This window comes from Schistocerca serialis, chromosome 8, assembly GCF_023864345.2.
Source record: "Schistocerca serialis cubense isolate TAMUIC-IGC-003099 chromosome 8, iqSchSeri2.2, whole genome shotgun sequence".
NCBI lineage: Eukaryota > Metazoa > Arthropoda > Insecta > Orthoptera > Acrididae > Schistocerca > Schistocerca serialis.
In genome coordinates, this window is record NC_064645.1 from 582,716,827 (window position 1) to 582,728,848 (window position 12,022).

Here is a 12,022-nt window from a genome sequence, read left to right on the forward strand (position 1 = left end):
GTAGTTTGCGAAGCATTGTGGATATCTGGTATGTCCGGAAATAGCACGATGTCTTTCTTGCAAATAGAGCCAGAAGTCAAGTAAATTCTTGTGTCCGTCACTACAGAGGTAATGGACCCCATGTCCACGTATCCAGGTGACAGAGTTGGTTCGCGTCGTGGGGTAAAACGTCTCATCCGGAAACAATAACGTGCGTGCAGATATATGCTCCGGCCTAACTCGCAAGAGATAAGCCAGCATCTGCCGCACTAGGTGCCAAACCGGTTCCGCCTCTCCACAGCTGGGGCGGTGCTCGTCAGAATCTACTTTATTACAACCCACACAATTGGGAGATTCTACCATGTGAATATTGTAGAGACGTTCTTGCATCACCAGCTTCCCATTAACGACTACGTACCATTGGGAAACGACATCGGAATCAAACACGGCATCGTGTACAGTCTTCCACACCACGCGCCACCGTACTTCAGGATATTTTAGTTCGACCACATTTAGGGGGCGGCGGTGCAGCATGTCATGATAAAGGCGTCGAATTTAAACCTAACTAACCTAAGGACATCACACACACATCCATGCCCGAGGCAGGATTCGAACGTGCGACCATAGCGGTCGCGCGGTTCCAGACTGTAGCGCCTATAACCGCTCGGCCACTTCGGCCGGCAACCTGTAAGTAACCCAGTCGCTGCCAAGTTATTGCAGTAAGCATGCTTGATGGTCTATTAGCCTAGCTTTTCTTTAAACAAATATAAAATTCAAAGACACGAGCAAACATGTCGTTTATAAAATGATGAACCGCCGGCTGCCTCCGTGATCCCAAATGGTGACTTAGATTGTGATCTGTAAAACATGCAAAGAAATAGATAGTGCACTAGTGTCCGCAATAAGGCATCATAAAAATTGGTATCTCTTATGAGGCCAGGAAATTTACATCACCTGAAATAACTCGACGCCGATAGCGAAATGCATACTAATTTGTCGAGACATTAGAAATTTACAGCAGTGGCTAGGGATCACGAGTAAACATTAGAATCTCTGATCAAGAAAATATAATTGGTTTTAAAGCGTAATTATGCCCAGCATGACGCGCAGAATATCCGCTGATGGAACACGTGGTACAATAAACCACCAAAAACGGAAGATTGAAACAAGAGAGCCATCTGTAATGACCTCGATGTCGACGGGACGGCATACGAGGTGCGGCTAGAAAAAAACCGGACTGATGCTGGAAAAAACATATTTTTACAATTATTTACAATTTCATGTTATTTCCTTCAATGAACTCTCCTCGGTCTCTACCGAGCGAGGTGGCGCAGTGGTTAGCACACTGGACTCGCATTCGGGACGACGACGGTTCAATCCCGTCTCCGGCTATCCTGATTTAGGTTTTCCGTGATTTCCCTAAATCGTTTCAGGCAAATGCCGGGATGGTTCCTTTGAAAGGGCTCGGCCGATTTCCTTCCCAATCCTTCTCTAACCCGAGCTTGCGCTCCGTCTCTAATGACCTCGTTGTCGACGGGACGTTAAACACTAACCACCACCACCACATCTCCTCGGTCTCTACACCGCTCCATACGAATTTTCCAGTGTTCATAGCAATGCTGCAGATCATTTTCGGTAAGTCCATACATTACTTCCGTCGCTTTTTCTTTTACTGCTTCAACAGTCTCAAATCTAGTTCCTTTCAAAGCTGACTTGACTTTAGGGAAAAGAAAAAAGTCACAGGGGGCCAAATCAGGTGAGTAGGGTGGATGATCTAAGATGGGAATGTTGGGTTTTGCCAAAAACGTCTTCACTGACAACGCACTGTGAGCTGGGGCATTGTCTTGGTGAAGGATCCATGACTTTTTTCTCCACAAATCGTTCCGTTTTCTCCGTACTCGCTCACGTAGGGTAGCCAGGACGCTAATGTAGTAATGCTGATTCACTGTTTGTCCCTCTGGTACCCAATCAATGTGCACAATCCCTTTGATGTCAAAAAAAAACAATCATCATTGCCTTGAATTTCGATTTTGACATTCGTGCTTTTTTTTGTCGTGGAGAACCAGGAGTTTTCCAATGCATCGATTGGCGTTTAGTTTCGGGATCGTAAGTAAAAAACCACGATTCATCGCAAGTAATAACATTTTGTAAGAAGGTGGGATCACTTTCAATGTTTTCCAGGATGTCAGAACAAATCATTCTTCGGCGTTCCTTCTGTTCAATTGTGAGACACTTTGGAACCATTTTTGAACACACTTTGTTCATGTTGAAACTTTCATGAAGAATCTGCCTAACACTTTCCTTGTCAACTTCTGTTAACTCAGACACTGCTCTGATTGTTAAACGGCGATCTTATCGAACAAGTTTACCGATTTTTTCAATGTTTGCATCAGTTTTTGCTGAAAATGGTCTGCCAGTGCGAGTGTCATCACTGGTGTCTTCGCGGCCATCTTTAAATCGTTTAAACCACTCAAACACTTGTGTTCGCGATAAACAATCATCGCCGTACACTTGTTGTAACATTACAAACGTTTCACTTGCAGATTTTCCTAGTTTGAAACAAAATTTGATGTTAACACGCTGTTCTTTCTGTACACTCAACATTTTCCGACGCACAGACAAAACGTCAACTACTTAAAACAGACGCCACGGGCAGACTGAGTGCAGGAGACAGATGAAACTCGAGCAGTAGGCGGAGCGAGAGTCACGTGACAGGCCACGCGACTTTCAGCCTTATTGCATTCGTTTTATTGTTTCACCAGTACTAGTCCGGTTTTTTTCTAGCCACACCTCGTACGCTCATCTTTGTTTCTAAACAAAGAGAATTCCATTTGCATTACAAAATATTGGGAAAGGCTCACTAAACGCAGATATGATGAATTTAACTGCCTTAGTATAGGGATGAACTAATGCAAGCCCGATTCTGTACCACGCTTCGGAAACTGCCCATCTCACCAAACTAAATACCTGAAACTGTTGTAAATATTACGCCAACCCTTGCAATACGTAGCAGAACCTAGGCACCTAACATTTATAGCATGACATCTGAGAATGAACAATAGAAAATGACTTCAGTTTTACTTAATATCTTGCTCAACCACAGGAACGTCTTCACGCACTAATCCATGCGGAGCGACAGCGTCGAACAGATTTTATTTTTCTTTATTGGATTTCAATCTCCCCCCCCCCCAAGGGGGGGCGGGCTGGCAGCAACGTAATTTGCTGCTCTACAGCCTACAGAAAAGATAAAAAACATAATGAGAATAGAAACAAACGAGAAAAACAGGTGATAAAACGGTGATATTGTAAAAAAACTGTAAAATGGCAGTAAGTTGTGGACTTTAAAATATGAAAACAGTGCGGTGACGATGCGGATGAAGGCACACAAGAAGTAGACGGGCACAATTAAAAAACACGGCGACAGTCTGATTTCTCTTCGCACGAGATAAAAAAAAAAACACACACACACACAACTAGTGACAGTATGGCGGCTGTTCGCAACACTGACACAGTGGACGCACAACACTGACTACTCAGTTATAAAAGCACTATACAGGTGACATGGCGGCAGATGGAGGGGGGGGGGGGGGGAAGGACCCGGATCTATAAGGGGGAAAAGGGAGAGGAGAGGAAAAGAAAAAAGGGGGAGCCGATAGAGGGAGGTGACATAGGAAAATGGGGGCTGGGCGAACGCGAGAAGGAGTAGGAAAAGCAGTAGAGGGGAGCGTCGAACAGAACGCACTTTGTGCCTTTAAACTAAATGTTTCCAGCGAGCCACGCGTCGCGTTCGCCCCTGATTCGTCCGCCTAAACTGCTGATCAAAGTGTTTAGTCATATACTCCTACAAAGTGAATCAAAGACGTTTATGTTTTCAGAGATCGATTGCTAGGTACAGAATTACCGTTGAGGAGTGTCTGCGATTTAGAGAACGTGAAAGATAAATCACTACTGAAAGTTGAGATTGTGACAGACAACTTTCAACTTGGTAGGCGCATTTGTTCCAGCAACGTATGGTTACCTGTTGCCAGAAGGGCAGACAATTCCTCCGCATATACGTACTAATATCATGGATGCGAAAGTAAGTCTGCCTGTTAAGTTTTCACGACTAAACCGCTGAACCTGTTTCGATAAAATTTGATATGGAGTTAGCTTGAACCCTGAGGAAGAAAACAGGCTACTTTAGAAACTGTGTAGCGCAAGATATTTTAATTAGTTTGGAATGCATATGACCCCACTCTGGGCAGCGATCGTTGAATATAAACAATGGAGGAAAGAAATGCAATCTTGTGGTTTACTAAAAAATAGTTCAAATGGCTCTGAGCACTATGGGACTCAACTGCTGAGGTCATAAGTCCCCTAGAACTTAGAACTACTTAAACCTAACTAACACTAAGGACATCACACACATCCATGCCCGAGGCAGGATTCGAACCTGCGACCGTAGTGGTCGCGCGGTTCCAGACTGTAGCGCCTAGAACCGCTCGACCACTCCGGCCAGCTGTGGTTTACTGTTCAGTATTTTTTTTAAATAAAATTCTTTAAAAATTATATAGCTTGCTATTATTTTGCTGTTCGTCGGTGCCTCAATAGAGGACACCACACGTCTCTGACGTCACGTTTTCTTCATATTCAACCATGTAAGCAATGGCTTCAGTTCATGTTAGTCTCTTGTACGCTCTACATCAACCAATATTATTTACCACGTGACACTCTGGACTAAAGTCACTTGTGTGATGCTTATTTCTGCACGTATAATACTTGTTAAACACCTTATATTGCTTCCTGATTCTCCTGTTCTGTATTTTTTAGCGCTGAGGATGAATATGTAATAGAGTCTGCTGTAATAGAACGACAGATTTCGTGACCGATTGCTGTTCTTTTCTCCATTGTCTACAGGATACTTGTTGATTTGAAGAATATTAAGCCAATTAGAGAGAAGTATTTGCTCTGTGAAAAAGGTACTTACTCTTTGACTTTTGAATGTTATCATATTTGTGAAAGCGCTATTATTGGTTGATATGTTCTACATAATACGATTCAATGTAATGAATACAATGCTTATACAATCCTCAACGTGTCTAATCCACACGTCCATACTAATATCATTAAATGCAAAAGTAACCCTGTCTGTTATGTTTTTACGATTACATCGTTGAACTCAGATCGACGAAATTTGGTACAGAGATAGCTTAATCCTGAGGAGGAACTTAAGTTAGTTCAGGAGATAAAACGCCTCTAAGAGGGTGAAGTAGGGAACCAACGCCTTTTAAGTCAGTGATCGTAAACCATGTTAAAAACTTAGTTAATTCGCTGCATAACGTACAAGTTGTAGAATGCACAGATACTGCAGCAGCAAGATGCATTGGTAGTCGCTCCCGCCCTTGCCCCTCTGCACACACTACATTGTGCGCTGGGGCACTTGGGAGGGCGCACATCACAAGCTGTGCTTATCCGAACTGGCAGACACTGGATGGTAGCTGACGTTATTGCACATACAGTAGCTTACTTACTCAGCTACAGTCGTCATAACAAAACTGTTGATGAGTTCAGTAAGTAAGATGCTGTCAAATTAAAACCAACACCCCACACAATGGGGCCGAGAAATGGTTCCATTCAAAAGTAATCACCACACTCATTGAGACATTTATCCCACAGGAGACGAGACGATCGACTGCTGTTCTGTCGAATGCAATCGGTCGCTCATAGACCCACAACATCGCCCACGCTTGCACTTCCTCGTTCAACTGGTTCAAATGGCTCTGAGCACTATGGGACGCAACTGCTGAGGTCATTAGTCCCCTAGAACTTAGAACTAGTTAAACCTAACGAACCTAAGGACATCACAAACATCCATGCCCGAGGCAGGATTCGAACCTGCGACCGTAGCGGTCTTGCGGTTCCAGACTGCAGCGCCTTTAACCGCACGGCCACCCTCGTTCAACTGAAACTAAAGTCCATGCTTGTCTTTCTTCAGGTCGCCAATGATGCGAAAACCACATGGTGAACTATCTGACCAGCACTTCTCAACCAAATCGCTGAGGTTTAGCCTTCGTTCAATTGATAGGGTGTGGGACGTATTATCGTGCAACAGAATGACTCTATCCGACAGCATTCTGACAGCCCGAGAGCAAATGACAAAGCAAACAGTGGGAACATCCCACACCTTCCCCGCCAAATAAACCCAAAGCACAAGTTCCAGTTAGGTCATGATGACCTCCTTCTTTGGCTACAGAGGCCTCGAGCACGGAGCCACAAGCAATGTGTAGCACTCTGAAGACTTTGCACAAACGGTGATGCGCTGTAAAGTAATAACACCCAGGAATGCTGTCAGACGGAATCATCCAGTTCCATGACAATGTCCGTCCGCACATTGACTGCCAACTGGACAAAGGCTAAGTGCCAGCGATTTGATTGGGGAACGCTGCAACATCCTCCGTACAGCCCAGAACGTTCACCGTGTGGTTTTCACATCTTTGGCGACCTGTAGAAAGACATTTGTGGACGTCGGTTACAATCGGATGCAGAAGTGCGAGAGTGGTGCGGCTGTGGAGTTGTCAGTGGTCGGTCGCCTTCTGCGAAACAGAAGGATAAACGTCTTAATGCGTTTGGAGATTCCTTTTCAATGGAATCATTCCATAGTCCCATTGTGGTGGTTGTTCGGTTTCACTTGGCAGCTCCTTGTAAGATCTAAAGTGGACACAGAAACTTTGAGAACATATCGCCCCCGACCCCCTTCTGATTCCATGGCACGGCTCTCAGATTCCACACAAGAGATTCACATTACATCGATTTAAAGCAAGACATCATGAACCCTTTTGGGTCCGTAATTCTTTGTGTACTGTGTGCTTGACCTGTGGTATAAAGGTTGTTTCAATCCTATGCATTCTTCTTTTTGTAACAAGATTCGCAGATGCAATGAATACAGCTTAAAACCAACACATATTCCTCTCCAAAGTGAAAGATTCACCTACAGTGTGGCTATTTCTCCGCAGTTTCCTTTCTCCCCAGAGTGCCAGTTTTGCAAGGCGAGCGGGAAAGTTTCGGTGAAATTTGGAAAGTAAGATGGAGACTGGCGGTAAGGAAACTGGGTGGGTGCATCGTGGGTCCCGGACAGTTGGTTCGGTAAGAACACCGTCCGCGAAAGGTGACGCTCCACGATCGACTCTCGGACCGACACAGTTTTAACTTTCAGGAAGTTTCAAAGAAAAATTCATTCTGGAATAGCAGCAAGACTAGCCGTCAAGCACACAACATATCGTAGTGAGGTACAGAAGGCGTGCTTCAGAGCCGCTTGGAGGGCAGAGGTGGGCAACTCCGGGCCCGCCGCCTTGACCGCTGCAGTGGCACCGCCGCCGGATCACTGACCCGCGCGCCGTGACCGCCTGTGATTGCGGGCCAGGCTAATACGTCTTGATAAGCGCGCCGCCCCACCTGTTGAGCGGCTGATAGCTGCCGCCGCCTCCTCCTCCTCCTCCTCCTCTTCCTTCTCCTCCACCCCCGCACTGGAGGCGCCGCGGCTGCCGCGTCTGCGCGTCCGTCTTCGCCGTGCCAGCTGCCGAGACAACCACCCGCCCGTAAGCTGGGAATATACGCTCAGTGCCTCACGGCATATGTCCATCTACATACACACCTATAATCTGCAAATCGTGTGAAGTGCATGGCAGAAAGTAATTCTCATTACGCCATTTCTTGCAGTTCCATAAATGCCAAGGCGCTCATCCTCAGTCCCCTACGGTGGTGGGACTCTCTTCCTTTCCTATCGTCTTTTCTCCTCTTCAGACTAAACTATTCCTTGTATTTCCTTCTTCCAATTCAAAATTAATTTTTGTAAAATTTTTGTTAAATCGGTTTTGGGAAAGCTGCCAAAGTAAAGAAAAAAAAAAAAAAAAAAGCACAGACCCGCCTCCACGTGGCGGGACACGGGCAACGGTGCGACCGGATGCGGGAACTGGTGTGAGTTTCATCAACTACATCAGTGTCCGCACACCGGTCGTAGCGGCCAAGTGGTCAAAATAGACCCACCTTAAGCACTTAGGTGGTGGGTCGTAAAATCAGGGCGGCAAGTGGAAAAAAAAAAAAAAAAAGTTCCAATCGCGTGTCGAGCGAGAAGAAGCACGACTGTTTTAATACCTCTGTGCGTGCTGTAACTAATCCAGACTTTTTGTTGAAGTAATCAGCAACCAGTTGCGCAAAAGAAATGTTATTCCTTTATCGGTTTCATGCACCTAATGGCCTCCTTCAGAAGGATTATTGGCGATACATTCCTTATTAATCTTAATGTGGTCGGGGTTTTGAGTATTTTCAGTTTGTTTTTCCTGTAGGAGTAGACCGTTCTTTGCGTCTGTCTTGACTACTTGTACAGAAGAAACAACCGAAAGACTCTCAAGATCTCCAAGCAAATTAATTTTAATAAGAAAAGTGTCGCCAACAAGACTTCTGAAGAAGGGCACTACGTCCCTGAAACTGGTAAAGGAATAAAATTTCTTTCGTGCAACTTATTGCTAATTAGTTCAACAAATAGGAACACAGTTGCTGACGATGGATAAAATACTAATCCAATCTTGTCATCGCTATCCCTGAAAGAGCAATACGTAGACTGTCATTTGTATTTATTTATTTATACGTCATGATTACATCCTATCATCTGAAAAACTAAAACAGGCCATACAATCACATTTCCTTGGGTAGTAATAAATTTATATATTAACTATTTATTTCTGATACCTTTTAAATACTACAACTACTTCTATTAGTACAAAACTAAAATAAAACCCTTAACCAGTTACCGATCTACTAATACTGCTATAAGCCCCACAGAATCTGTTCTCTGTTTGTTTATTTCTTTTGGTGCATTTAACTTGTTTATGGTTGTTTCCGCTGCTGGATCCGTCCTCATACTGCCACTCTCAATAGCCAACGACGGGGTTGCTGTACTTTTCTAGATTCCTCACTTAATATTGGAATGTCATGTCAAATGTTCGTGATATAGTTGGCGTCTATCTTCAGACACCGGCCAGTTCATGTTTTTGAACACCTCCAATGATGCTCTCCCATGGGTTAAATAAACCACACGTGTTGCCTTTTTTGAAACGTTGCATATCCCCAGGTGCTCCTATTTGGTACAGATCTGACACACGTAAGGATTGGGCTGCACTAATGTTTTGTAGGTAATCTCCCTTATAGACTGCGCTTTCCCGGTTTCCTACCAACTGATTGTAGTCTCCACCTGTTTTACCTACAGATGAGACTCTGTGATCATTCTATTTCATATCTCTACAAACAATGAGACTCACGTACGTGTATGAGGTGAGTGACACCAGTTGTGACATAGTGATATTGTATATATGAAGTCTTCACGGGTTGTCAGCCGAGTGGCGTCGTCGTCTCGTAGCAACGTTTCGATGTAATGCGTCTCCATCATCTTCAGGCGAAGATGATAGCAACCGTCGGCACTATCCCTTTGAATATCTACGACCATGTAGCATCCATACCTTGATCTATCTGTATTCCCTAAGCTTATTGTTCGCTACAAGTACTGGTAGAGTTTGAAAGCGTACTATTTATCCTGACAGTTGTTACCACTACCTTTGAGTACATTCCATCCACCTGAGATGTGACTAAAAACTCTGCTGTTGCTCTAAGAAGTAATTAATCCCTGAGACCTGTCAACGAACATCCTTCAGTAATAACACTAGCTCACTAGCTACCATACGACAACGGACTTTGATACTTGCCCTGGAGTACTAAAAGTAGAAAGCAAGCAATTTACGTACATTTTGTCCCACTTTTTCCCGCCATGTGTGCAATATCGACTTGTTCAGGACGATGTATTATCGTCACCAAACCCTAATATTTTATTGCGCAACAGTTATGTCCCTGTGATATGATTACACGTGAAAATCTTATTAAACGCTATTTTGAGTCAGATAATTCTTGATTCCTCTACCCTTGGGGTGAACAATCATAAGGTGCAGCAGTGCATGGAGAGGGCAAAAATTGGGAAAGCAACCTTGGTTAAAACTTGTGATTTATTACAGTAATCAACAACCCATATGAAAGAAACATGAGCTGATACCATACCAATTCTAAATTGTACAGTCCCTTATTTGCATGCAAATCACACTTAAAGAAGACTACAGGGGAAATCCAGCGCGATTATTTCGAAGGCAAAGACTTGGAAACTGGGAATGCACTCAAAAAGGAGAATAATTTTGCACTGATAACAGAATAGTCACACACAACATAGTGGCCAAAAGAGACAGTTCCCTATCCACCTCCTCCACCACGAATGAAGCACGCAAGTGAAGGAGACTGAGCTACGACGTAGCTGAATTCGATGTCAGAGCCTTTCGACTAAAACTGATACATTCCCTAACTACCATCATATTTTTAAATAAAATTAAGAAAATTGGAGTTCACTGTACGTAAAACCGCTTACTGTACTCAGTACAAAACCTGTGTTCACAATATACACTCCTGGAAATGGAAAAAAGAACACATTGACACCGGTGTGTCAGACCCACCATACTTGCTCCGGACACTGCGAGAGGGCTGTACAAGCAATGATCACACGCACGGCACAGCGGACACACCAGGAACCGCGGTGTTGGCCGTCGAATGGCGCTAGCTGCGCAGCATTTGTGCACCGCCGCCGTCAGTGTCAGCCAGTTTGCCGTGGCATACGGAGCTCCATCGCAGTTTTTAACACTGGTAGCATGCCGCGACAGCGTGGACGTGAACCGTATGTGCAGTTGACGGACTTTGAGCGAGGGCGTATAGTGGGCATGCGGGAGGCCGGGTGGACGTACCGCCGAATTGCTCAACACGTGGGGCGTGAGGTCTCCACAGTACATCGATGTTGTCGCCAGTGGTCGGCGGAAGGTGCGCGTGCCCGTCGACTTGGGACCGGACCGCAGCGACGCACGGATGCACGCCAAGACCGTAGGATCCTACGCAGTGCCGTAGGGGACCGCACCGCCACTTCCCAGCAAATTAGGGACACTGTTGCTCCTGGGGTATCGGCGAGGACCATTCGCAACCGTCTCCATGAAGCTGGGCTACGGTCCCGCACACCGTTAGGCCGTCTTCCGCTCACGCCCCAACATGGTGCAGCCCGCCTCCAGTGGTGTCGCGACAGGCGTGAATGGAGGGACGAATGGAGACGTGTCGTCTTCAGCGATGAGAGTCGCTTCTGCCTTGGTGCCAATGATGGTCGTATGCGTGTTTGGCGCCGTGCAGGTGAGCGCCACAATCAGGACTGCATACGACTGAGGCACACAGGGCCAACACCCGGCATCATGGTGTGGGGAGCGATCTCCTACACTGGCCGTACACCACTGGTGATGGTCGAGGGGACACTGAATAGTGCACGGTACATCCAAACCGTCATCGAACCCATCGTTCTACCATTCCTAGACCGGCAAGGGAACTTGCTGTTCCAACAGGACAATGCACGTCCGCATGTATCCCGTGCCACCCAACGTGCTCTAGAAGGTGTAAGTCAACTACCCTGGCCAGCAAGATCTCCGGATCTGTCCCCCATTGAGCATGTTTGGGACTGGATGAAGCGTCGTCTCACGCGGTCTGCACGTCCAGCACGAACGCTGGTCCAACTGAGGCGCCAGGTGGAAATGGCATGGCAAGCTGTTCCACAGGACTACATCCAGCATCTCTACGATCGTCTCCATGGGAGAATAGCAGCCTGCATTGCTGCGAAAGGTGGATATACATTGTAGTAGTGCCGACATTGTGCATGCTCTGTTGCCTGTGTCTATGTGCCTGTGGTTCTGTCAGTGTGATCATGTGATGTATCTGACCCCAGGAATGCGTCAATAAAGTTTCCCCTTCCTGGGACAATGAATTCAAGGTGTTCTTATTTCAATTTCCAGGAGTGTATTTCCTTTGTTCACATATGGTGACAAGGTCACACGTACGTTCCTACGCCAGAGACACTACAGCTACTTCAAATTTGACCATAACATTCACATCATACTCCTTGCGACTACGAATTGACCAATGAAGACAATAACTTTGACTAGTTGCA

At 45.6% G+C, this 12,022-nt stretch overlaps 1 protein-coding gene across 1 annotated transcript in view; it reads right to left on the reverse strand.

The window, feature by feature from the left end:
• Positions 1-7,336: 7,336 nt before the first annotated feature.
• The window catches only part of LOC126417135 (sterile alpha motif domain-containing protein 1-like), a 71,527-nt gene continuing 66,841 nt past the window's right edge, over positions 7,337-12,022 (reverse strand). The window contains exon 3 of the mRNA XM_050085032.1: positions 7,337-7,531. Within this exon, the coding sequence (XP_049940989.1) occupies positions 7,337-7,531 (195 nt within the window). The remainder of the gene's footprint in view (positions 7,532-12,022) is intronic.